Below are 26,407 nucleotides of genomic sequence, written 5' to 3'. Positions count from 1 at the left end.
TAGTAATATTGCGAATATTACTAAACCAATTAACAACAACTGTAACACCATAATCCGAGGTGAAAGGGATTTATATACTCATAGAAAACTCATTTTCAAAAGTTATAATTATACTAAAAAAAAAAAAAAATTCTCTATAAGAAATTTATGGATATATGCCATCAAAGAATATTAGAATGCATTTTAAATAGTGAGCACACCTCACATATACAAAAAAATTTACAATTGTTCGGTAAATACTCTCTCTTTACCTCCTAAACTCGAGTAGATCCGTACAAATTTAACCTAGAAAATATGAGAAAAATGTCTTTAAATTTCAACATACACATGAGATCGATGGTAAATATATACAAATCACAACAATGGTAGGAAATGCACTAACCACCAGCCTTGCAATGGCCCATACAACCCGAACCTTATGTGCCCGTGGCCCGTTCTGTTCCAGGGTCTTTCTCCAAACTCCCCGAAAACATGTACAGGTATATTATACATACATATGCATATATTTGAAATAGAATACATATATGTACAGGCTCCATATATGTATTGATTACGCGAATTGATTTGTGTATTTATTTAGGGATAGCATTGTGAATTTATTAATTGATTGTATGAATTTTCTAAAAAGGTGCGTTCCGCAGCATCTATACCACCATCAGATGCAGCTAAACGTACCGTTGAGGAGATGAAGAAAGCCGGTAGCCACATAAAAGAACATCTTGCTTCTCAAACAGAAAATGTAAGTAATTTAAAACTACAAAAATTTAATCTGCTAGTCTATGTTATATTTTTTTCCCCCTTCCATTTGATCCTATTACTATATACCATAAAATAAAATGACATATAAGTAGATGGCCTACTAACAGGGTTATCCTTATTTCTATTTTGTGATATTTTCTAATATAAGATGGCAAACGAATCGAAGGACGCCGCTGGGAAAGTCGCAGGAACAGCAGAGAACATGGCTGAAAAGGCGAAACAAAAGGCACAAGATGCATGGAAGGCTGCTAAAGACGCTGCCCAGAAAGTGAAAGAAAATGTGTCTGAAAAGGCCGACGATGCTGCTGATGCCGTAAAAGAAAATATTGATGTTGCCAAACGCAAAATCTCTAAAGATTAGATCTATTTGTTTCATACTTAGGTGTTTTTATTTGATTCTTAAACTTGAATTTGTCCAAAAACTTCATTATATATACATGTAACTTTTTTTATTTATTTTTATGTTCGATGACAAATCAATGCGCCGATTACAAGCTCACTTTTTAATCTTAGGTTGTCTACAAAACTTATATCAAATGTTTTGTTCATGAATGGCCCATGAGTGTACCATATGAGTTTCTCTATTATAAAAAGCCATTCACTAGCTTATTTAAAGTTTTTTCGCAAGTGAAAAGAGAAAACGCATCTAATCTCCAATCAAAACTTCAAAACTAATACATTGGTTGGAGCCCTTCAAAAAAGATGACTCTCCAAAAATAGGCGTATGCCACTTAAATGTGGCGAGCACACGGTATTCTTTAGTAAAAGGCGAAAGAATAGTTCGCTTTGTGCTCACCACATGGCTGCATATCTTTCAATTTTCTGCTGCTAGCGCTTTTTATAACATCTATCATCCTTTCTGTTTTTGTCAGCAGCCAATGTGGGACGAACCACAAACTTACATTCTCTTTTTAGGACCTTGTTTGTGAAACTAAATACACAATATATTTGGTAATGAAATTCTGTAAACTGAGATTCCAAAATTCTAAATCTAAATTTTAGGTTTTCAGTAAGATACGGTTTGACTGATTATTTGGTTTTAGCATAACCAAAACTTCAACCCAGTAAAATACAAACTTCACAATTTCTTTAAAATTAGTCATTTCTACATCAGAAAGAAACAACGTTGATAAAAGTCTTACATTCATATTGATGAATGGAGAGCACACAAACATATTCATTTCTCTAATGCTAGCTTACAATTTTACATGTTTAGTATAACTGTCTAGTTGCTCAAAAACTCTTATAAGCATAGAAAACGTTTTGAATATCGAGTTGTTTGAAGTTAATAAAAATGAATCGAATGAAGACAAAAAACTAATACAGCGAGTCATTTGATAGCAAGAAGGGGAGCATTTGACATGTTCTGAATACAAGCCATACTATATGGTAATTTCTAGTTGAGTGTTTGTTTAGAAAAGAAAATGTAAGCAGTGAAGGTAAAACTTTTAAGTTTTAACTAATAATTGGTTTGGAGCTCTTCTTGAGAAGAGACTCTCCAAAAATAGGTGTATGCCATTTGAGATAGCGAGCACACGGTATTCTTTAGTAAAAGGCGAAAGAATAGTTCGCTTTGTGCTCACTACATGGCTGCATGAGTTTCTTATTCCCTGTTGCTGGCTTTTTATAATGACTTTCATGCCTTGTGTTTTGTTTAACAGCCGATGTGGGACAAGCCCACACAAGCCTACATTCTTTTTGGACTTTTGTTTCTATTAATTTAAAGTACAGATTGTATATCTATTTTGATGTTTCTTTTGTGAAATCGTATATATGTTGACTATCTGATTTTAGTATCGATGAAATAAGAGATACAGGGAGTTTGAAGAAATTGACAACAGTTACAATGGTGGTGAACGGAAGCTGATTTTGTTTCAAAGAGCTGATTAGGCATAAGAACTATGGTACTTAATTGAGACTTCCTTTTGGCTGTCCAAATTCTCATTATTCTTACGATATGTAATGTTAATTTTTAAATTTTACTCTTATGCATGTATGACATTTGTTGCAATTAATATCCAAATACCATCATGTACAAAAATTTCAAGTTTAGAGTAGTTTCCTAGAAATGGGATTATAAAGTTTGATTTTTTTTTAATAGTGGATCAAAATGTAAAACAATAACGTTTATTCAGGTACTGACAATTGCTCAAGCGGCTCTATATTCACGATACTCTGTGTTGGACTTTTAGTAATATACTCCATGTTCACATATAGAAAAATAAGTGGACAAAAATGTTGGCGGGTTGGCCCAACCTTACCCGTTTTTGCTATAAGATAACCCGTTTTGACTCAAACTCATTTTGAGATATCACCAACCCTTTTTACCATGTGTGATGATTTAAAAGGGTTTACTTTTGCTTGCCATGAACTCAAATTACAATTTGTCCATTAACTATTTCACCTACGCTTTTTCCCAGAATCACCTTCTCATTTATTTCACCTTCTACTTTTTCACTTAACCATTCATCTATCATTTGGTCCCTACTTTTATTTAATTAAAAACACAATACATTTAATCAATATGTAAAAATGGACCACACATTTTGTCTTTTTAGAAAGGTGATCATAATCACTTTCCTCCATTCACCTTCACTCATCACCTACATCCCTTAACCATTCACCCTTTTCACCTTTACCTTTCACCTACCTCTTTCACTTACCTTTACAAATGGTCTTATAGTATATCAATTGAGCTTTAGACCTAATTTGCATGTTTATATGTTGTTTGTTTGATAAATTAATATGTGACGGTTTTCTACTGTCAGGGAATCCTGTTTGAACTAGACAAGGAGGTACTAGATTGCATTAGCTACAACCAAAGGAATTGCACATCTACCCATGGGTATCGAAACACCTATCACAAACGGCAACATAAGGTTAAGAAAATGTAGCCATGGATGAGTTTTTCGTAACTAGGGTCACAGGGTTTGGACTTTATAAACTCATAGCATCACTCTTGGCCGATGCATATAAAGTATAATGAAATTTGAAACTTGCAACAATCGACTATACATGTAGCTCAATGAAAGTGAAACTTCTAGTTAACCTTCACTTGGTACACTTTTGACCATTACAAATTAAGACAGTATGCCATCATATTCAATTCGCATTGATCATTTGCAAATTAAGAGAATATGTGTGTACTACTGCATAAATTTACAGCGTTGGTGCAGTTTTAGTGTAGAGAAGGCGGTCTATACCGGATATATGAGAAATATACATCAATTCAAATAATTGTAACTCTAGTTAACTTAAAACTAAAAGATTATTTCCTTTTTGTGTATCAAATTGGAGATTTTGACTAACACTGCTTACCCCGGCGGCAAACAAGTGCACCGGCACCTGAGGTAAGAGTGGGCACTACAGAAGATGGTTGAGCACTTAAGCTTGAAGCCTTTGCGTAACTAGCTCCAGCCCCTGCACCCGATGGTCTGAAATATGCCCCGTTCAACATTAGGTCTCCATCTGATCTCCAATTCCAACTCATCCACCCCCCATCTGTTACCACTCTCTTTGTCACCTGTTTATATAACACCAGTTATTTCATATCAGGTATTTTATATTTCTTGCATTTAAATAGACGGGACACTTGATCATGCTTTTGGTATGGACTAATACCTCTTTGGCTTCAGGGTTAGAAGGAGCAACGAATCGGTTTCCTTGGCTGTTGATTGTGGGGTTTGCACTCCCACCAATAGCATACATTTCCCAGTGTGTGTAGTCATTATTTACAACATGGAAATACCCATGCCTACACCTGCAGTTACAAGTAAACTCATTTCCTTTACAAGGAATTTAATTTGGGTCCTAACTCCTGACGTCATGGTTTAGACTATAATCATGTACCTTGGCATTCTCTGAACAAGTCCCTCTCCGAAATGGTTGTATGCAACCGTTACTTGCATAACTTGGTCTCGTGTGTATGAGTCACTATGACCGAGTAACATCACCTGCAACCCCAAAGTATAAATCAGTATTTTATTTTATATCAATGTGCTAATTATGCATATAGCTAAGCAGCGCAACTTGTTGTCTGTTTTTCTTCTATTTATATATATGAAATGTTATTATAATAGATGCAATTTAACTTTAAAATAAATTAATGCAATAAGCCCATTCTAGTATATGGAACAAGGAAAGGTGAAGATTGATTAAAGCTTGCTTTATACCTCATTGTGGTTGGTGAATAGATTATTAGAGATGGTAATAGCAGTTGAACCCATAATGGCATCAATTAGGCCATCGGCACAGCTAGATAGAGTATTATGATCTATCCAAACATGGCTAGCTCCAAAGAGCGATATACCATCACCATCTGCCATGGTTCTCCATCCGTAATGAGATGGTGAGCTACGGACCATGGCATTGCCAGTGGGCTTGCAGTCATGAATATGCAAACCATGTATAATAATGTTAGTAACATATTGGATGGTAATGCAAGCCCCATTCGCGATATGAACATTCACTCCACGAGCATCTATTGTTTTGAAACTGTTCATGATGAGTTCTTGTTTTAAGGTAATAACCATGTCTCTTTTGAAGACAATCCACAAAGGTTTGTCTTGGATTACCGCGTGTCTTAGGGTTCCTGGTTTTGGGTTAACCGCATCATCATCACTCGGGTCGGTTACAACGTAGTACCTACCATCACGACCACCTATTGCGTTTCGTCCAAAACCAATAGCACATTCAGCAAGTCTCTTGCGATGGCGTTGCCAACTGAGGTCACACCGCCAACAATCATCAATTGGGTTTCCAGTACCACATGAAAAGAAACCTAGCTTTCTTCTCTCTGTGCTATTTCGAATGCTCCTGCAAACATTTTAAAACATGTCAGAATGCTAATTATGGGTCAAAACCGATCATTTTCATGTGTATGGTCAGGACTCAGGACCATATTGGTGCGACCCGCAATTGATTTTAGTCCCTTTTTTTTTTTTTTTTTTTTTTTGAAAACTTATAATATAAAAATAATAAGTAATCGAATATATGTTATGCAAATTGTGACCCGTTGGCACGTTTCGATTTAATAGTTTATTTAGACATTTGAAATGTTATGAATAAAATGTAACATTAATGGGCTTATTTTTACAAAAGTTGAAATGGAACATCTAAGGTTTATAGCCCAACTTAAATTTTTGCCCAGGAATGAATTACAACTTTTCGATTTTGTCAGTATTCATACGGTCATTAGCTAAGCTAAGTACTGCCCAACTATATTGACCTCACTATAGATACTAATATAACAAGCTCTGCTGTTCAAAAAAAAAACTAATATAACAAGGAAAAATTCAAAAAAACACTACAATATACCTATAGATCCAACTTAGCATGCATCATTATATGTTCATTTGCTAGATGAGTTATGCTAACCACATAGCTTTTAAGGCTTTGATTAAGGTCATCAAGTATGGAATATGAATAGTTAATAAACACAAGATTATCATATTTATAGTAATTTGTGTCTCATAAAATGAGAAGAAAAAAAAAAGAAACTACTAACTAAATATAAATATGCCACTGTATAATTAATTTGTAACATTCTGTAAATAACAAGTCTAACTATAGCTCTAAGAGCTATCGATATCAAAAGGCATTTAATTCTAGTTCGAATAAGATTTTAACTAACGTGTAGTTTATTTATAAAGTATGGTCAACAATACTGGCGGTTGATGGAGACAAAATAATAGATACAAAATGGGGTTGTTTAGAAAGTAAACATACGGTTGATACGGAAAAAACATGATTTTGTTGACAGAGAAATAAATGAGAAAAATAAATAAAAATGAAAAATAATTGAACGGTGAGGTGAAGTGAAGTGAAGTGTTTAATTAAAGATATAATGAAAAGGGTCATTAAATGTGGACATGGCCTAGTTTCTAATTTGCCACGAGAGTTTGCAGGGGTGTGGATCAAGACCAGATCTGCTATTTCTTGGGCCATTTTGTGGGGCCTGGTCAAACTGGTGATGGGTGTGGCGTTTTGCAATCAAATTTAATGTACATGCATGAAAGATTTGAGATTGTTTGGGTAAATAAGGCAACATGTGAAGAGGTTATCAATTTACCCTTCTTATAATAATTACTATTATTTGTAATAATTGTAGCAATGTGCTAACATAATGATTTTGTCATTGATGATTGGATGGAAGTTTGGTTGTACTAATAGAGATAGATACATACTCATTTCGTTCTAAAAAAGTTTATAATGAAATTGGTGAATACTTTTAGGAACTCGTAACATATGACTATTTAGTTCTTGTTTCGATTGTTTGTTTCATCACTAGGGTGAGGCATGAAGCATGGGAGTAAAATAAAATGTTAACAAGAAGTATGGAAAATATAAAATACAGCAAAAAGAAGAAACCGAAAGCATTTGCAATTTATTATAAAAGCTGTGAGGTATTAACTTGATTCCATAATGTTATCATATCTATCATTAGTAGCAAGTGACCACAATTTAGGTACTTTTAATTCGTACCAATAAAACCATTTTCCACAACTATGTATTTGGCAAGTAAGATTGACAAATGACAATAGTGATGTCTACCTTTTTGCTTTTATGTGCACATAAAAAAGCAACTATAACCAAAAAAATGATTACTATTGCTAAAACTCATAATATATATGAGTTTTAATTAGTTACTCTATGTTTTTGCAATATGTATATTTTATTTTATTATTTATATAAAGTAGATTCCCCACCCTCATTTTAAATTTACTATTTTTAAAATACTAAAAATGTTCTTAATAATATAACTAGCATTATTTATAATCTTGTTGAATACCCAATGTACTGTTAATGATATTAATTTACGATATCTACCTTTGAATTTTTATATAACTATACTACTCTTTTACACATTAACTTATACTACTCATTGCCGATGTCAGTCACCGCCATCATCATGTTGCAGCTACCATTATCACCATCACATCGCACGAGTATGTATATATTTAGTTTTAATGTAAATTGGGATTAAATCGAGTTAGACTTGCTATGGAAATTATTAAAAGCAGGGCCATGTATGTGAATCACCTACTTAGTCACGTGAAGTAAGCAAATGGAAAATGCACAAATCCAACTAGGATAATTAATAGAAATTATACAAAACGTACAAATAATACACGAACTTATATGTATATATTCATACATATAATATACCGTGCTATAGAATAACAAGCGGTCGAGTAACAAAGCCAACCGACAAATGGTAGATTAATTATTAGAACATTGTTTTAGCTAAAGGAACAGAACCAATCTGTACTAGGTGAGTGAATTGAAAGCGAGAAACTATCCAACAAGCTAAGTTTTTAAGGACTTAAAAAAGGTAGGGAATACATACAATAAATTGAAACAGGCCATAATAATACGCACTACTGTTATGTAGTTTGGTGATAGTACGGAGCATGTGATTCATTTTTAAACTTATTTTTATTGCACAGGTTTCCTTTGACAATTAACCCATATATATAATACGACCACAACATTTTTTTCTTAAACCAATGGTTATGTATTCAAAGCTCGTTATATATAGTGTACATAATTCTACTTGTCGATCTAACTTATGGTAATTAATGTGAGGTGATACATGCATACCATCGACTACTATATATATATGGGCCATATATATACCGCAAAATGCATGACGCACGTCATGTGATTATTATAAAAATGATATGCGAACCATATCGATCATGTTCAAATTTCAATTCATGGCCGGGAACCTATAAACTAACCAAAAGAATATATATATATACTCACATATCAACCATGGAAGCCACCATTTCTGGATCATCAACACTACCGTTATCATTCCTTTCTATGCCAATGTCGTCGTCGTCATTGCTTGATGACCTGGATTTCGAACTGAACTCATATTCAATTCAGATTCATTAATTAATTAAGAATTCCATTTTCTATGAAGCTAATTATATATGTGTAATTTTTATATATATCATCTCATGACATGCAAAAGGCTAGATATAGATATACTTGTATGTAAATAAGTAACGACGTACCTATCGGCCGCAATAATTGTGGAGGTGCCTAGTAAGCTTTGCGACGCTGCTTGTTTCTCTTGTTCACTGGAAATTAAACACGTACTATACATAAATTAAACACACAAAACCGGCCTCATTCAATAACTTGCATCAACAAAAACTAAAGGACTCCTAATTAAATATATCTACATATGTACATTAATTGGGTATATAACTATACCTGGTCACGGCATTAGCAAAAACCATACTAAAAGCTATGAATGAACAGAACACGAAAAATGTGATAGAGACTGGCATTGTACGATGTTGTTTATGTATATTTAGATTAGATATGAATGCACAAGCTAGCTAGCTAGTCTCTCGATCTGCGCCTCGATCAGTTTATATAAGTCACTTTCTCTTCCTCCTGAATTTATATTGCTTGGAGAGAATGGCCGGGAAGAGAATGAGAGGAGGCCGGGTCAAAGAATAAGCTCAACAAAGGGGTCCTATATATAAATGGGCTATTCATTCAGAGTTTGGTTAAATCCCTCTAATTAACCCTGGTTAGGTTTTCTCTCACTTACTCCAATTAAGTCATTCACGAAACGTACGTTTGTTTGGATTATTAATTAATTATTATATACCAACTAAGAAAAACAACTTATGCATTTAGAACAAAAAAAATAATAATAATTCGTTGAATGGGTAAATTAAACTATATATATGGAAAAATAGTACGTAATAAACATCACATTTATGTTTCATTAATTCTGCAACAAAATATTACTGAAGATAAGATCAAAATTAAAAGGGTAAATTACACTTTTCGTCCCTAACGTTTTTTTATTACGATTTCAACCTTAAAGTTGGCTGAATTTTTCAATTGACGTCCTTTGGCCAAACGGTGTTAAGTTTAAGCCGTTAAGTCCCACACGTGCAAAACACGTGAGTGACTGAAAGTGAAAAACGTGAAAAGTTCATAGACGAAAACTGAAATTTACTTTATTAATTGTCATCATCTTCTCCGGCTGAGTGGCCGGAAAATTCACTGGAAAACTGATGTGACTAATTTATACCCATTACCCACATCATTATTGGCCATTTTAGTATATGTTTTAAGTCGTTTTTGTATGCATTTGGCGCGTTTATGGTGTTTGTTAGTGTTTTCAGGCTCTAAACAGGTTACCCGTCCATTTGGTACATTTTCGGTCGATTATTGGCCAGGAAATACGTTATGGTAATGAAAGTCGATTTGAATGGACGAGGCGGTAGAGCTTAGCAAGTAATCGAGACCGAAACAAGTTGGTCCTGTACAAGCTCTGGACTGCGCCGCAGTGGGGATGCACAAGCCCACTGCGCCGCAGTCCTGATCCACGGAAATAAATGGAAAAATCCTTACTGCGCCGCAGTGGGGAGGGCAATAGAATGACTGCGCCGCAGTCAAGGGAAGATGAAAGGAGGCCGTGGATTCCTACTGCGCCGCAGTGGTGGTCACTCAAGCCACTGCGCCGCAGTCAGCCGAAGTCAAAGCCGACCAATACCTCACGGTTACTTTGTTCATGGTATGATAGTGAATATCATTTTAAGAAAAGATTAATTTTGTCAACGTGATTGATATCGGTTGGTGGTACCACGTTATTGTCACATAGGTTCAATTGATAACTTGATAGTCAATAAAACTGATTGTTAGAAGAATTGTCACGGTTTTGGTGGTACCGGCTTGGGTAATTCGACTAGTAGTTAGGTGATTCGATAATTTGTTCACGGTTGGTGGTGCCACGTGAGTAGTTTAATCTTGTCACGATTATCTTTTAAACTCTAGAGAATTTGTTCTTCATCAAATGCAATCACATTTGAAGTCAAGGGAAGTCAAGGTGGATGACTTTTAATTATATTGTCTGAACTTGTCTTTTAAATTTATGCAATCATTTTGCAAATCAATTTATTTAATTGTCAGAGGGGAATTTCGAAGCAACACCTGTTTTCCAAACCATTTAACAAGCAACTAATCATTTCACAGTCCCTGAGAACGAACTCAGACTTACCTCTTAACTATATTACAAACGATCGGGTCCACTGCCCGTGAGTGCGTAGTAGTGAGTTCTTTGGTAGTTTTAGTTTATAAATTTAAAGCTCGATTTTGCACATCAAAAACTTAAAATGTCGATATCTCACTCGTTTCTTCGAATTAGACCACGAAAACACCACCAAACTTCTCAAAGTTAATTTCCGCACGAATCCTAACCAAAAGATTTCAGATTCAACACTTGCTAAAAAACTCAAAATGATATTAATAGTCATATAAAATACGTTATCTATACACTAAAACTATAAAATGCCTCTTTTGTGACTAGTGAAGTGAGGGGAGTTTTCTTTGTCAAATTCTTGCTTACAAATAGTAGGTTTTATGTTCCAATAAAGTCTTTGGTAATGTGTATCCAATTTTATTCCTTGCATGCAGGCACATATACATCAAGAGTAAAAGAATATTATAGATTTGTATGTTATGCTTCTAAGATTTTCAAGGTAATTTAAGATGGTCACTTTGCAACTTCATGTCAATGCTGTTTACTAATTGCTGTTATGTTCACTATTAATTTTTGTTTAAATTTTCAGCTTGGTAATGGATACTATAAGATTTCATCGTGCCTACCTAGCTTTATGTTCAAAGGAACGAACATATAGCAAGAAGGTGAATATGGTTCATTAGTTTTTAGTTGTGTTTTATGCTGTATCTTGTTGCCTGGTTAAAGCTTGACGGAAAGGCATTACATATTTACCTTTTTTCAGCAATTACGTGTGGTGATATACATTTTGAGTTTTCCGACAAGTGTTGAATCTGAAATCTTTTGGTTAGGATTGATGCGAAAATTAATTTAAAGATGTTTGGTGGTAGTTTTGTGGTCTAATACGAAGAAACAAGTGAGATATCGACATTTTAAGTTTTCCGGTGAATTTTCTGGTCACTCAGCCGGAGAAGATGAAGATGATGACAATTGATAAAGTAAATTTTAGTTTTCGTCCCTGAACTTTTCACGTTTTGCACTTTCAGTCTCTCACGTGTTTTGCACGTGTGGGACTTAACGGCTGAAACTTAACACCATTTGCCCAAATGACGTCAATTGAAAAATTCTGCCAACTTTAAGGTTAAAATTGTAATAAAAAACGTTAGAGACGAAAAGTGCAAAAGCTGCCAACTTCAAGGATGAAAAATGTAATTTATCTAAATTAAAAATATATACCGGCTAGCTAGTAATTAGTAGTTTAATACTTTGGTCTTTGGCAAGTTGTTATGAAAATTGGTTTGAAAGGTTTAAAGATACAAATGCTGGATTTTCTCCAAGGTTAAGGTGAAGTAGAACTGTTAACTTGTCATGGGTTGATTTTCTCACGCACAAAGTCAAACTTCGGTCTCTGTCAAATCCACAAGAATATATTTTATGCTCCAACTGACAAGAAATATGTAACTTTGATAGAAAATTAGTTTATCAAATCATCATATATCTACATTTATTATCAAGCATCATATCATATACTCCTGATGATCTTAATATATTAAATAAAAAAATAAAAATATAAACATCATCGTCCTAAATTTACAAGTAACTAATGAATAAAAGCTTGGTTTAGTCGAAAGTAATTTTCTATCAAAATAATAAGTATAATTAATTAAATTTACATTTCAACTCCAAAATCAGAATTTTTTTTTACCAAAATATCAGAAATTATTTAACTTAACCAATCATGAATACATGTATTGGTATATGGAGAGTTCAAAACTTTTTGTGAGAAAAATGTTTCCAATAATGGAGCTATTGGTTTTCTCTAAAAATGAGTTTCCTTTAAAATTGAAGTTGGTTAAGTGAAGAGACATAGTGTCTAACCCAATTTTGTCATTAAAAAAAATCTTTATTTACCAAAATCTAGACTTTCATATCTGGAAAATTTATTTAATTTAGTTTGGTACAAACAATTTTTTAAACTGTCAAATATCATATTTAACTGAAAGTAAAAAGTTTCAAAATAAATTAATTAGTGGAAGTCGAGTTCGTAAAAATTTGTTTGTAAAACGTTTGTAAACATAAAATTACCCAAATATATAATTATAAGTATTTTAATATTTTTTTTATCTGAATTTGATTGTATGTATAGATAAAACTATAATTTAATCTAATATAATTATATACGGTTGTATATATTTCTACTTTCTAAAAAGGTTTTTTTTAAGAGACAAACAAAAACTGTCATTAATATGCTAGAGCAGTTTGAATACAAAACTGGATAGTGACCCAAAACAAGAGACCCCAAGCTACGAAATACTACTAGCTAGCTTGTGGAAAATCTTCCATCGATCCCATCTACCGGTAAACTAAAATAGAATTAAAATGTTCTTGAAACAATATGTGACGTAATCTTTAATCGATATGTGTCCTTTTTATTTATCTATTTAATTAAATTGGTTTTTTTCAATTGTATATAGATTCAAAATTTCTTTATTAGACTTAGAATAAACTCAATTTTCTTATTACACTTAGAATTAAACTCTAACTCTTAACTTATAAATACAAAACACATTATAATCTTATTTGATTGATTTTTTCTCATTAATAACGTTGTATCTTTTTCTTTCTCTATTCTTCAAATTCTATTACTTATAATAAGTTAATAATATGAACACTTAAAAAAAATGAGTTTACGATCAGAAATGACAAAACTATTTACCGTCATCTTCTATGCTTACGATTTCCGATTTTGATGTGATTTTAAAATTTTAAAGTAAATCCAAAACTTTAACTAAACATATATTATATTTATCATTACTGTTTATTATATAGTTTCGGACATCGGTTTACATTGATCAAAATTTATTTCAAACTCACCAATTATGTATGATGTATATTCGAATTTTTTTTATGATACAATTTGTATAACTGTCGTATATCGTATGGATATATATTAAGACTAATGATATATATATATATATATATACTAATACTAGAAAAGAATTAACAGAGACACGTGGCTTTAACTTAATTGGTGCGTGTATGTATCAATGGGAACTGTAATATCAATTTTCGAAAAACTCAAGCTTGAAAGTTAACGGATATACATCTTTATGTCTTTGTATCATTGTATGATTTTCAGTTTATTGTTACTGGCTAATATATCTAATAAACCACATGTTATAACAAAAGTATGAGCTTCGTGTGGACTCCGTGTTTCGAAATAAAAATATATGAACATAAAATGTGTCGCGTAAATGTGGATATTAAAATATCGATATATTTATTTTGACTATATATACAGAAAAATCACTTTAGAGTGCATGTAAACTGCATATAATTTACATTTTACATAAAAAGAAAAAGAATTAATTCACATCCGCCAACGCTGGCTATAACTCACAAGTCACACCCATCACCTTTAATATTATTATTAAATAATTACTCGGATTATGAACAAATGAATAATAATTTAAAATGATATATGTGAATTCGGATGTTTAGATGATACAACGTACGGTTGAATGACTAACGTATCCTCAAGATTCGCCCAACTATGAAATATGACAGTTTTCGCTATTTAAGCCTCGTGCCCTCGTCATTAAACGGAAATTCGGACAACATGCACTGCCATGTATTTAAAACCCAAATTATTTGGATTGTCGGCAGAGATGGCTTTGGCCTTTGGATTTGTGCATAGTGAGCAAATATACATGCTCTAAAATTTTCCTAAGGAACTCGATCAAATTTGAATATACTAATTAATATATATTTATAGTAACTTATACAAATAGTATCTCATATATATCAGATTAATATTCTTTTGAATTTTGATATAAACTTTTGAAGTTTCATTCAGATCATATTCAAACCTATATTTTTTCACTCGGGACCACACCCGCATGTATCGTCCGTCAGAGTTACTATAAAAATTATCAATTTTTAAAAATTACACCATTTACACCCATGATTATGATGCAAGTTTGGGTATGATCAAGTGAAACTCTAAAAAAAAAAAATCAAATACATACATCCGTATAATTTACTCATATATTTATATTATCTTAGTAAATGGATAATGTACAATGCGACAATATTGGTGGTGGGAACGACTGATAGTGATAGTGTCAGTAATAACATATAGTTTAGGTAATTAATTTAGAGAAAATAATGTAATTATCTTACAATATCATTTGGTTTATGGTGGGTTATGATTTGGATTTTGAGTAAATGTTTGATTAAAAATCTTTATACCTTAAAAAGGTACTTTTAGGATAACAACATTTTATTGAAAGTGGGGAGAAGTCATGAAGATAATAAGATAATATAAAGCATTTTGTCTTACAATTTTCAAGTTTTAAGAACTTTAAAATCTCTAAAACACTTTTATTGTATATTATACATTCTTTCCTCCATTCATTATATTACTTATAATGTTTTTTAATAACATTTAACAATCTTTCTCACGCATTACATCATATATCCATTATCACTATCAATCGTCACATACCTCCCATATTTCGCCTCTACTACAATTCTTTCGTTGCATCACTGGTATTTATATAAAAACATTTGCTAGCATTGTTTTTCAAAACTATTTTCGTAGTGTTTTGATGGATACAACTTTTTCAAAGTATTTGTTTGTTAAATAAATTTATACTAGGTTCATGTCCACGTGATACGACAGCGATAATGGTTTCGACTGTGACTGGTGGTAGAGAGTGGTGAAAGGTAATTGATGTAAAAATGGATAATTTATTATTTTAGTAGTTAAGTGATAAATGTAAATTATTTCAGCAAGGTATTTTTGATAGACTATGTAAGGTGTGTTGAATAGTGAAAAAATATTTTAAGTATATCAGACATATAATTTAAAAAACGGAGGATAGTTGATGTTGTATATACTTATATAGTAGTGTGTGTATATATGTATAAGCTTTGTACATAAAGAACTTTTTGTAATGTATTATACGGGGCCTATGAAAAATTTAATACGTCCCTACACGTCGACCATTATTGGGATATTGGATTAAATTTAGAATCTCCGGAATTGGAAAAGGCTATGAGGATATAATTATATATATATATATATATAGGGGTAAGTTCATAAAAAAAAAAAACGCGAGAACCAATCTGGGCCACACATCTCATCTTCTTTTTTTTCTCTCATCACTTTCATCCAAATTTTTCAAAACGTTTTATCTCACAAACCGTGCATCGTTAGACGAAAAAAAAACCATGGGTAGTCTTAAAATTTCTTCCTCTTTCATTAGAGATGCGACTTGATATACTTTTGACAAACTTTTAAATTTCGATTTTTTTTTTTTTTTCGAATTTTTTTTTTACCTGCACATGTGTAGGACATACCTACACATGTGTAGGATGTGTATGATGTATACCCTACACATGTCCTGCACATGTGTAGGACGTCCTACACATGTGTAGGTTATCGCTAAAAAAAAAATTAAAAAAAAAATCGAAATTTAAAAGTTTGTCAAAAGTATATCAAGTCGCATCTCTAATGAAAGAGCACGAAATTTTAAGACTACCCATGCTTTTTTTTTCGTTTAACGATGTACGGTTTGTGAGATAAAACCATTTGAATGAATTGGGTAAAAATGAGGAGAGAGAAAATTAAATATCATCAAGATCAAAATCAATGGTCAGGATTGGTTCTCGCGTTCTTTTTTTTTTAATGGTTCTCAAACTAACTTTCCTCATATATATATATATATATATATATATATTGTCGATAGAGTTGAGATAAAAAAATCAAGTTTATAAAGTAATCTAGACCATCGAAAATCAAACCCAAAGTAATCTTGACCATCTAAAATCAAAGTCAAAGTCAAACTTCCAATATCAATTTCAAAATTATATACGGCTAAAGTTTACACTGTCAATTAGAATCGTCCGCTGTGGTATATACATTAGATTACCGTTGGTGGTGTATACATTAGATGATAAATAGGTACTTCAAATTCAATTAATTGTAGTATATACAAAAATACGAGTAACATACATATTGCCTAAAATATTGTTTTGTACCTAACACTTAAGAAGAAAAAGAACGACTTGCTAGAAGTGTTGAACAAACTTTAAAGCTCTTATGAAATATTATACGGATTGTTTATTGAAGACATTCATTAGTAAACATCGATGATTCTTAACTTTAAAAAATACATGTTAAATTAATAGTTACATACATTTCTGTTATTTACACAAAATAGAGAAATCTTTATATATAATAAAAAAAGATTGTTTTTTAAACTATTTTATAGTAACAATTATTATGTGTCATGTCAACAAATTTTTTTAAAATGTTTTTATTCTATTTATGATGTCATATTTAGTTAATAATCTTTTTAAAGATAAATAGCCCATTAAATATCTTCAAAATATTTTATTTTATTTATGATGTCTACAAATTTATTCTCTTATTACGAACAAAGTAAATTCTTTTTAATATAATATCATGAAATGTATTTTTTATGTTTTGTTAATGAAATATGCACTACAAACAATACTGCATTTGTTCACATTTTTAATGAGTGTGAACAATTTAAAAATTTTGTCAAGAATTAAAAGTTCACACTTTTTAGTATGAACATTGATAATTATTTTGTAACACATCATTTGTCCACACTTTTATAGTGAGATACTAATATTTATAAATTGTTTTTTAGAAAGATTATGATGTGTCATGATCACACATTTTTTAAAAAGTTTTTTCTTACATTTATGATTTCATATTTGACAAAAAAAAAATCTCACTTAATGCTTATTTAAAATTCCTAATCTTTTATTTGAAACAAATAAATCTTAAATTTTTTCTATAAAATATTATGAAATGTCTTTTTATATTTTGTTAACGCAACATACAGGTACTCTTATTTTATGTATCATTGTGTTAGTCGATTCACTATCTTCATATCAAGTTATAATATATTGATAAGAAAAATTACATATATTCTTTTACATTTTTTTGGTTTTAAAATTTTGATTACAATGCCCGGTTGAACCCGGGTTGTTGAGCTAGTATATTTATAAAAAAGAAAAGTCGACAATCACATTTACAAAAGTCAAAAACAAAATATATGCAATCACATTTACAAAAGACAAAATTGACATTTCCACATAAACATCTTTTCTACATGCTAAATTTAATCAGTTAGAAAAATAATTATATCTCATATTTCGAATTTCGAATTGTGGTATATACAACTTGACAACTATATTACTCATATTTCGAATTTTGAATTATCACAATCGGGGTTTTAGTTATTTATCTACTTTGTTTTTCAAAAGAAAATATAAGTATATTGTTTGTAACTCAGTCAACGACTTGGTATTGATCTAGTTAAGTTTGACAAAAGATAAACTTGGTGTTTAATTAGATTTGAATATATAATTACTGGCGTAACCTTAATTTCTTCCCTACTTTGATCCATTAATAGTGGTTTTACTTTCACGGGATTAAGTTTTCATCATGCCATTGCATCTGAACTTCCGACCAACCTCTCAATGAAAGGGAATATATGTAATTTTTTGAATAGTTTTTTAAACTTTAAAAGTTTAAGAAACCTCACAAAACCAAAGTTAGGTTTTTACTTCTATATTTCACCACAAAAATTTTGTTTTTAATACCCTTATTTTGCAACTAGTTAATCCTAACCTCTTTTTCTTAAAGTATTAAAATAAATTCTGTTTAAAATAAATCTATATTATTCAATATTCATAAATCGATTAATCATAAAGTATATATTCACTATTATTTTAAGTTTAATTTACAAAAGTATCAATATAGCTATATAACTATCCGAAAAACAAAACATTATAATATTCACGTATAAAAATATTTTTAAATAATGACTAAATACAATACAAAATTTATGCTTCTATACGTATGTTCTCATCGGGCTAGTAAAGATTAATCGTGTGGTGATGACGTCTTCCAGAATATTATTATTTTTATTATACTTTTGGATTTTAATTCGTGATAGGAAATCTATCTCGACCATTTTGAGGAACGAGCCCTTCTCTTTTATTGTAATGACTAGTTTTAATATTCGTACCATGTACAGTAGCTATATAGATTGTATCATAACGAAATTCAAATATGTCTCATACATGATTCGTGAATACAAAATAAATTGTTGTTAAAATAAACCGATGATCGAAGTTAAATTATAATAAACAGTAACGATAAATAATATATGTTTAGTTAAAGTTTTGGATTTACCTTAAATTTTTAGAATCACATCAAAATCAAACTTGTACAGTAGCCTTGTGATTTCGGATCGTAAACTCAAATTTTGAAGTATTCATGTTAACAACTTATTATAAGTAATATAAATAATAGGAGTTGAAAATTTGAGAAAGAAAAAAGAAACAATTTATTAATGAAAAAATGATCAATCAAATAATGTTATATTTTTTTTTTTTGTATTAATAAGCCATAAGTTAGAGTATACGGATATACAATATGAGTTGGTTTAAAATTCCAATGTTCATTAACTATTTGTTTTGATATATAATGTAGACGTCAAATAAGGTATCTATAAATTATATATCCGTAAACAATTAGATAAAGATTACTAATTAAATTAAATACGAGTAATTATATATATATCTACTAGTTACAGATTTACTAAATATGAACGTACATATAATTAATTGACATAAATGATAATTAAATAGTCTTGATTACCTTAACTTTGTGGATTGAATTAAGAACAATTTTAAAAAGACAGATAGATTAAACCTACCTTTCAAAAAATATCACTAAAACCTAAACATTCACTTTTATCTTAGCCCGGTTATACGATAACGAAAAGTCGAAAACATAACTAATAGTGTTTTTATTCGAATGAAAAGCATGAAAAAAAACCCGTTTGATATGTTTTGTTTTGTCGACCAATTGTTTGGTTTCTTAATTTACTACTATTAGTTTGGATTCTTTTTGTTCGTTAATTGATTCCGATCTAGGGAAAACCAAAAGACTTCTATATAATAGGTAAGTTTAATTGTTTTACATTAATACGTAAGTTTAGTTATAAGTGTATAAGGATACGTGGATAAATAGTTCTAATATTATAAGAATTTTAATTTATTCGTTATCTAAAATTGTGGATATATAATAAATTATATACTGTATTAATTATTTATTTATGGTATATATTATTTAACTTTAACTAAAAAGATACGTGTCGTTTAATTATAATGCCACATGTCGAATAAATAATGTTACAATCCTGTTTTAATTTAGTGGTAGATATCGTATAGATTAAAAATTGTTTCCATATCAATAATATTCACTAATTTAATTAATAATAATTAGAAACATAATTGTATTACGATTCTATTTAAAAAATTATATAAATTATTAAATCAAAAAGACACATGTCAATCGAGGATCTTGGCACATGTCGTTTCAAGAATACTACAATCCTGTTTTAGTATATTGGTAGATATATATATATATATATGATATGATATATGATATCTATATCTATAATAAGATTTTTTTTAATATAAACTAAAAAGACACGTGTCGCTTAAATATGATGCCATGTGTCGATCAAATAATACTACAGTCATGTTTTAATTTATTAGTAGATACTTGTTCTTTTATTGCTAAGGTGTCTTTGTCGGCCCGGGATTTAATATTAATAAAATGTTAGATATTAAAAACAATACTACATAATATTCTATAGGTAACCAAACTTTATACATAAGACATAACTAAAGAAAAACATATGAAAATTAACTTCGTATAAATATTGATTTCAGTTTACCTTTTTTTTTTCTCTAACTTTAGTTAAATAAAAAGAGAAACAAAAAGTTTATGACCAATATCACAATTTAATAAATATTGATTCCAGTTTATGACCAATATCACAAAAGCTAAAGAAAAAATACATCAAAATTAACTCCATATAAATATTGATTCCAGTTTCTTTTTTTTTCCAACTTTAGTTTAATAAAAAGAGAAACAAAAAGTGTAGAGTATATAATTTGAAAAATACATACCAATTCATTAACAAAGACCATTTCAAACGTTTTGATTTTCTTCAGGTTAAATATGAACAAAATATATAAATAAATAAAAACCTTTTTTTTAGTGAGTCGTCGATCGTAGTTTTTTTTTGCCGTAAGTTTTTTCTTAGGGTTGAGAATATTTAAATGTTTTTTTAAAGTGGTATATATATAATAATAATAACAAAGATTTTTTTATTAATGACCGGTCATTTTTTATTAAATAAATATTAAAAAAAATAAAGAATTAATAAGGAGGGAGTATTAGGCTAAAGGAAAGAGATTAGGGGTGTCAAGTGTACCATCAACCATCTCTTTTAGTTATATTATATTATTATAGATATAGATAGATGATATATTGATATAAATAAAAACTATATAAGTTAACTAACGTGGAAGCTCAAAATCTCTATAAAATAAAGAGACTACTGGACCCCATTCTCACTCAATCACATACACCCATCCCGACGGCGATCAAGGCCGGGGTACTTCGCTATTACTATTTTCGATCGATACTTGCCATTTGTGTACTCTTCAATACTGATTTTCAGGCAATTTTAATGTATTTGAACTTAATATGTAATTTCGTGTTTACATAGGTTTGAAGAATATTAATAAGATTATTACTGTAAAAGCTAATTAGTATAATATTAAAAACTAATTAGCATTATTAAAAACTTATACTGGAAGATTTTGTTTACTTGACTAATTAAAAATTCTTTATCTATATTAATGTTAACTAGACTTGTACTCGCGCAATGCGGTGATGGAGGCGATAGTAGAAACGATGATTGGGCAACGATAGTGGTGAATGCAAATGTAATTGATGTAAATTATTTCATTAAGGGTATTATAGATATATTAGATTGAAATATTTAATTTAGTGAATAAAGTATAAGGGTATTTTTAGTTTTTTAAAGGTATAAAGTTTAAGAAAAAAAAGAGGTGGTTTATTTTATTAGATCGTATAGTATAAATATAGATTAGTTTTTAATAATATATATTTAAAATTCGTTATCTATTAATTGACATTTCAATAATGCTAATTTATTAGTGGTTTTTAAATATACATTTACAATTCGTTATCATATAGTGTTTGTGTATCTACGTAGGTTTAAAGAATATTATACTATGTAGATACGATTTATCGAGTAACTATTTATTAAAACTACAAACAAGACGCATAAACTAATGGAAAATTTGCTAAGATTGTTCATTGACAATGCTTTTAGTCTTTTAGAAGATTTCATTCTTGTATAGTTTCACTTTCACATGTATTGATATATTGATGGTTAACCAGATACGTACAATGACTTTATCATAATTCATAGAAATGTTTTATTAAAAAGATTATAATGTATTTATGTACTCTTTTCTAGACATTAAGATATAATAACATTATTTTTCTTTATTTTTTAGCAAAACACGAGAGGACACACAACAAAAAGTCTAGAATTACATTTAAAATAAACGATAACTAGATGATATCAGGGCTTTAACTACTAAAAATATTTTAAAAAATCAAATAAAAGTTTTTATTAAAAGAGATCCTGTTATCCGCTTTCCTTCCGTGATGTTTTTGTTCATTCCCAAAAAAGCCATGAATGGGTAATATTTTTCTCAATTTGATATAAACACGCTCACTATTTCTTTCTTTCAATCATTGTGTGGGGAGTTAGAGTTGTATAAATGACTTTAAAAGGTCCCATGGTACAGTCCAATTAAACACACTTTCAAAGCAAAACTAAATTGAGGGGACGACCTCATGAAAAGTAAAAAATGAAGGAACGAAAAAGCCTTCGCATATGAATTCGTTATTTGTCAATCTCGTTATTTTATTTTGTCACTTTATTTAGACTAAATGCTTTACATACGATAGTTTTTTTTGAGTAAATTACATTTTTCGTCTCAGTTGACACGTTTTTTTACTTTTGATCTCTGAAGTGAAAAAATATCAATTTTGACCTTAAAGTTGGCAAAAATTTGCAATCGAGGTCCTTCCTCTCTACGGCATTTATTTTTGGCCGTTAATGTACGCACGTGCTAAACACGTGAGGGCACTAAAGTCATTTCACGTTACACCCGAGGGACAAAATGTGAAAAACGTGCCAACTTAAGGAACGAAAAATGATATCATACAAATAAATTTATTCTTTCATTCTTTCTTTTATGATCATCTTCTCCAATGGATTTTCCGACTAGACATATCCGTAGCTTCTCCAACCGCCACTGCAGCAACCCTATCTCACCAAACCCGCCGCTGCAACCCCATAGCCAGAATAGAAAAAACCAACATATAAAAACCGAAGCTTTTTCAGTATATACTTCATTTATATTCGGTGAGTGCAAAATCAGATCTATAAAATGTCATAAACATACAAAGATCTTGAATCAAAATAAACAAAAAAGCACATCTTTAATCAATGGTGAGAAACGGAACAAGAATGGAGGAAAAAGTTATCGGCGGTCAATGGCTAGCTAGAAATGGAGATGGTCAGTAGGTGGACGAAAATGTTATTGGTCGGACCTATTGTGATGGTCGGAAAAATCCATCGGAAAATAAATGTCTAGTCGGAAAATTCAACCGGAATAAATGATCGGAGAAGATGATCGGAAAAGAAATAATGGAATAATAAATTCATTTGTATAATTTTCATTTTTCGGCCCTCAAGTTAGCACGTTTTTCACTTTTCGTCCCTCGGGTGTAACGTGAAATGACATTAGTGCCCTCACATGTTTAGCACATGCGTACGTTAACGGCAAAAAATAAACGCTGTTGAGAGTAAGGACCTTGATTGCAAGGTTTTGCCAACTTTAAGGTCAAAATTTATTTTTTTTCACTTCAGGAATCAAAAGTAAAAAACATGTTAACTTTAGGGACGAAAAATGTAATTTACTCTAGTTTTTTTAGTTGAGGATGCATACTGAAAAAGACTTTTACAAAGTGTAGTATTTTTAAAGTAAGATCGTGATGTGAGAAACCAAAAATATAGCATGATATAATTATGTTGTCATTTTTAAAACACCACATTTTGTTGAGTTCTTTCTAGAAGTAGTAGTAGTAGTACAATTTTCTGCTAGAAAAGATGAGCAGAGATATATTCACATAGTATAAAAGTATAATAACTACTCGTATATAGTTATCTTTTTTTCTTCTAATAAGTTCAGCTATATAGAACAAAAAATTCCACACGAGCTATCAAAATCGACTATATAATTTAGAAAGTTGGTGGTATTAGTCAGTCTAGAAATAAATAAATTTAAGATTAAGGAAGTCTGGGGTAGGTTTTGCTTATTATGATTGATTGCAGGATCATAGTCATGCTCACAAATTGCACTTCAATTCAAACATGTTGGCAAACCACTAACTTTTACTCAACTATGGGATTTAGTACTACTTCATAACTTCAACACATTGGTTTACCAAATTTACATAAGTCTCAAAATCATTTTAGTCAACTTTAATTTATTTATAAAAACACTTTTTTATTTATTTATATTTACATAAAGTAATTTATAATTGGATACTGTTGATACTGTTACTTAATCTATTATAATAATAATAAGAACTTGTAAGGGAGTTCCACGTTTTGAACATGGTAAAAATTTCAATGATGAAATGTTCTGCTTGAATTTGGTAAATTATTTTCAAAAAGCACTAATTCAATCATATAATATGCATTAGTATCACGTATTTTGCTATGAGGTAATCCAAAAAGTTTTAATTATTCTAATGTTCATGATTTAGGCATCAAATCTAGTAGAACAACAATGCTTAAGATCAAGTATAAGTAGTTGGTGTTTCCAATCCATATATGTACAAAGAGATTTAATCCAAAACTTACATTGATGTTAATTGGAGGACTGACGATTGTATGATTTGCTTTTCATCATAGTCCGAATTGATATGACGACCGTATGATTTTTTCTTTTAACTATTTTAATTCTTTTTATTAACAGCAAAACCTTCTCTAGAGATAATCTTGAGATTTTAATCATATTTCATCGATCTTCTTAAACTTAATTAAATATTATTATTGTTCACTTGGTTGAACGTACAATTTCAATAGCAATATTTTTATGATGATACACATTGACTAGTCAGATTGGTTCAAGTAGCCGATTCAACTGACCTTCGAAACTGATTTAAAGTAAAGTAAAATAATGCATTCATCTATACGAGTTTGATTAGATTCCTCCTCATAAAAAATTGATACGACTCGTAACAAAATTAACACTCGAAATGAAAGATAGAATACCTGTATCATTATAAAACGATCAATGCTCTGATGATTGCTGCTAACCATCAGGCTAAGGTACATTATTGTTGTTTGAATTCTCAAAAATAATCAATAATGAGCACTAACTTTGTTTAACAAGTGTTCAAAAGGGATGGTTAAGTGAGATTAAGTTGGGTTCAAACCCATCATAACCTTCAAAGAATTTGGGTTCATTTTCACTACCCATAAAACTTTGCCAAATTATATTCCACCAAATAAGACTTTTGACAAGGGTCAAAAGACTTCATTAAGTGGGAAAGTAATTATAAAAAAAAACTAAAAAACCAAGGACTTTGGTAATCAAAAGTAGATTTAAATGTCAACCCCATCTTTAAAACTATATACTTAGTAATTTGCAAACATATGTGACACCATGAAATTACTATATTTCCAATTCTTTATTAATGGAAATTAGACACATATGCATGATCCAAGATTTTCTCTCTAGAGTTGCCAAATAGTGTTCACGATATTAACAATGATAAAATTGAGTGTATGAGATTTTGAGTGTGTATTTTGTTGGATTGACAATTACCTTTAAACTAAATAAATTCATAAAAAATAGTACTAGAAATAAGAGTTTTAAGAACATTGTGAGTTGTCACAGCCACCTTTGGCCACCACATAGCTCCGTTGTTGATCTAAATTCCAATGTTCTAATGACATGTCTCGGTTCTATGAAACGTGCCTTTCAATCATGAGTGCATAGAACCTAAGAACAAAAAGGTACGGACATAGTCTTAGTTGAACGATTATGGATTAGACTTAAACTTTGAACTTGATTTATTAACTTTTTTTGAACATCAATATCAAATATATTAACAGAAATTTCAGCAAGACACCGAAGTTAAAAAAAATTACATCAGGTGTTTAGGACTAATGCGCCATGATGAGTTAATGACCACAATAACTTAATCTTATTACAACGAGAGGACAAACATAAAAAAGATAGAGAAATAACCAATACGAGAGGACTAATTGATTTGAATTAAACTTTTGAACTTGATTTGCTTTGGTGGTTAAGTCTAATAACCAATACGTTGAATTAAAGTAAGTATATTCTAATTTGATTCGGACCAAAACCGCCTTTTGCTATGATTAGAACCAAAGCTTGCCAATGTGAGTTTGATGCATTACACTTATGGCTCGTATATTGTATATACAGTTCCATATTCAGTTTTGGTTACATGTCAGGCTAGTATATTTGTTTATAGCTCAGTTTTGGTTTCCCAACTTCAGTAATTGCTAGCAAACCTTAGCAGTATCTACAATCGGTTATACAGATGTCAACTTAAATTTCTTTGCAAGTATCTCTAAAACACACTATACGATTTAGGCG

General features: G+C 30.4%; 2 protein-coding genes and 2 non-coding genes across 6 annotated transcripts; 1 reads left to right on the top strand and 3 right to left on the bottom strand.

The window, feature by feature from the left end:
• The first annotated feature begins 362 nt into the window (after positions 1–362).
• LOC122592067 (protein DR_1172-like) lies at positions 363–1,156 on the top strand. Its single transcript, XM_043764277.1, has 3 exons — positions 363–479; positions 629–739; positions 908–1,156. The coding sequence occupies exons 1-3, from the start codon at positions 363–365 to the stop codon at positions 1,118–1,120; spliced, it is 441 nt and encodes a 146-aa protein (XP_043620212.1). The 3' UTR covers positions 1,121–1,156.
• Positions 1,157–1,446: 290 nt separating this feature from the next.
• Positions 1,447–1,564, bottom strand: LOC122594723. The gene has a single exon (XR_006323085.1). It is a non-coding gene; the product is annotated as a U5 spliceosomal RNA (small nuclear RNA).
• Positions 1,565–2,234: 670 nt separating this feature from the next.
• On the bottom strand, positions 2,235–2,351 carry LOC122594721. Its single transcript, XR_006323083.1, has one exon. It is a non-coding gene; the product is annotated as a U5 spliceosomal RNA (small nuclear RNA).
• A 1,426-nt stretch (positions 2,352–3,777) lies between these two features.
• On the bottom strand, positions 3,778–9,126 carry LOC122592377 (probable pectate lyase 8). Of its 3 annotated transcripts, none has more exons than XM_043764589.1 (7): positions 8,986–9,126; positions 8,784–8,867; positions 8,527–8,631; positions 4,932–5,574; positions 4,609–4,712; positions 4,381–4,519; positions 3,778–4,282 (listed from the first exon to the last, which is right to left on the bottom strand). In XM_043764589.1, the coding sequence occupies exons 1-7, from the start codon at positions 9,060–9,062 to the stop codon at positions 4,064–4,066; spliced, it is 1,371 nt and encodes a 456-aa protein (XP_043620524.1). In that variant the 5' UTR covers positions 9,063–9,126; the 3' UTR covers positions 3,778–4,063. The 3 variants fall into 3 exon arrangements, with proteins under 3 accessions (XP_043620524.1, XP_043620525.1, XP_043620526.1); XM_043764590.1 differs by having other exon boundaries at positions 8,527–8,619; XM_043764591.1 differs by having other exon boundaries at positions 8,784–8,849.
• Between the last annotated feature and the right edge of the window lie 17,281 nt (positions 9,127–26,407).

This window comes from Erigeron canadensis, chromosome 3 (assembly GCF_010389155.1).
Source record: "Erigeron canadensis isolate Cc75 chromosome 3, C_canadensis_v1, whole genome shotgun sequence".
NCBI classification, from domain to species: domain Eukaryota; kingdom Viridiplantae; phylum Streptophyta; class Magnoliopsida; order Asterales; family Asteraceae; genus Erigeron; species Erigeron canadensis.
The sequence above is the reverse complement of the archived record's forward strand: the minus strand, read 5'-3'. Positions and strand labels throughout refer to the sequence as shown.

Excerpts from the sequence above, each read along its gene's own strand:
- LOC122592067 (XM_043764277.1), top strand. The coding sequence starts at position 363 with ATGGTAGGAAATGCACTAACCACCAGCCTTGCAATGGCCCATACAACC. Across the intron at positions 480-628 it reads CTCCCCGAAAACATGTACAG|GTGCGTTCCGCAGCATCTAT; the intron begins GTATATTATACA and ends TTTTCTAAAAAG. Across the intron at positions 740-907 it reads TTGCTTCTCAAACAGAAAAT|ATGGCAAACGAATCGAAGGA; the intron begins GTAAGTAATTTA and ends TTCTAATATAAG.
- LOC122592377 (XM_043764589.1), bottom strand. The coding sequence starts at position 9,062 with ATGCCAGTCTCTATCACATTTTTCGTGTTCTGTTCATTCATAGCTTTT. Across the intron at positions 8,632-8,783 it reads ACAATTATTGCGGCCGATAG|TTCGAAATCCAGGTCATCAA; the intron begins GTACGTCGTTAC and ends ATATGAGTTCAG. Across the intron at positions 4,520-4,608 it reads CTTGTTCAGAGAATGCCAAG|GTGTAGGCATGGGTATTTCC; the intron begins GTACATGATTAT and ends TTGTAACTGCAG.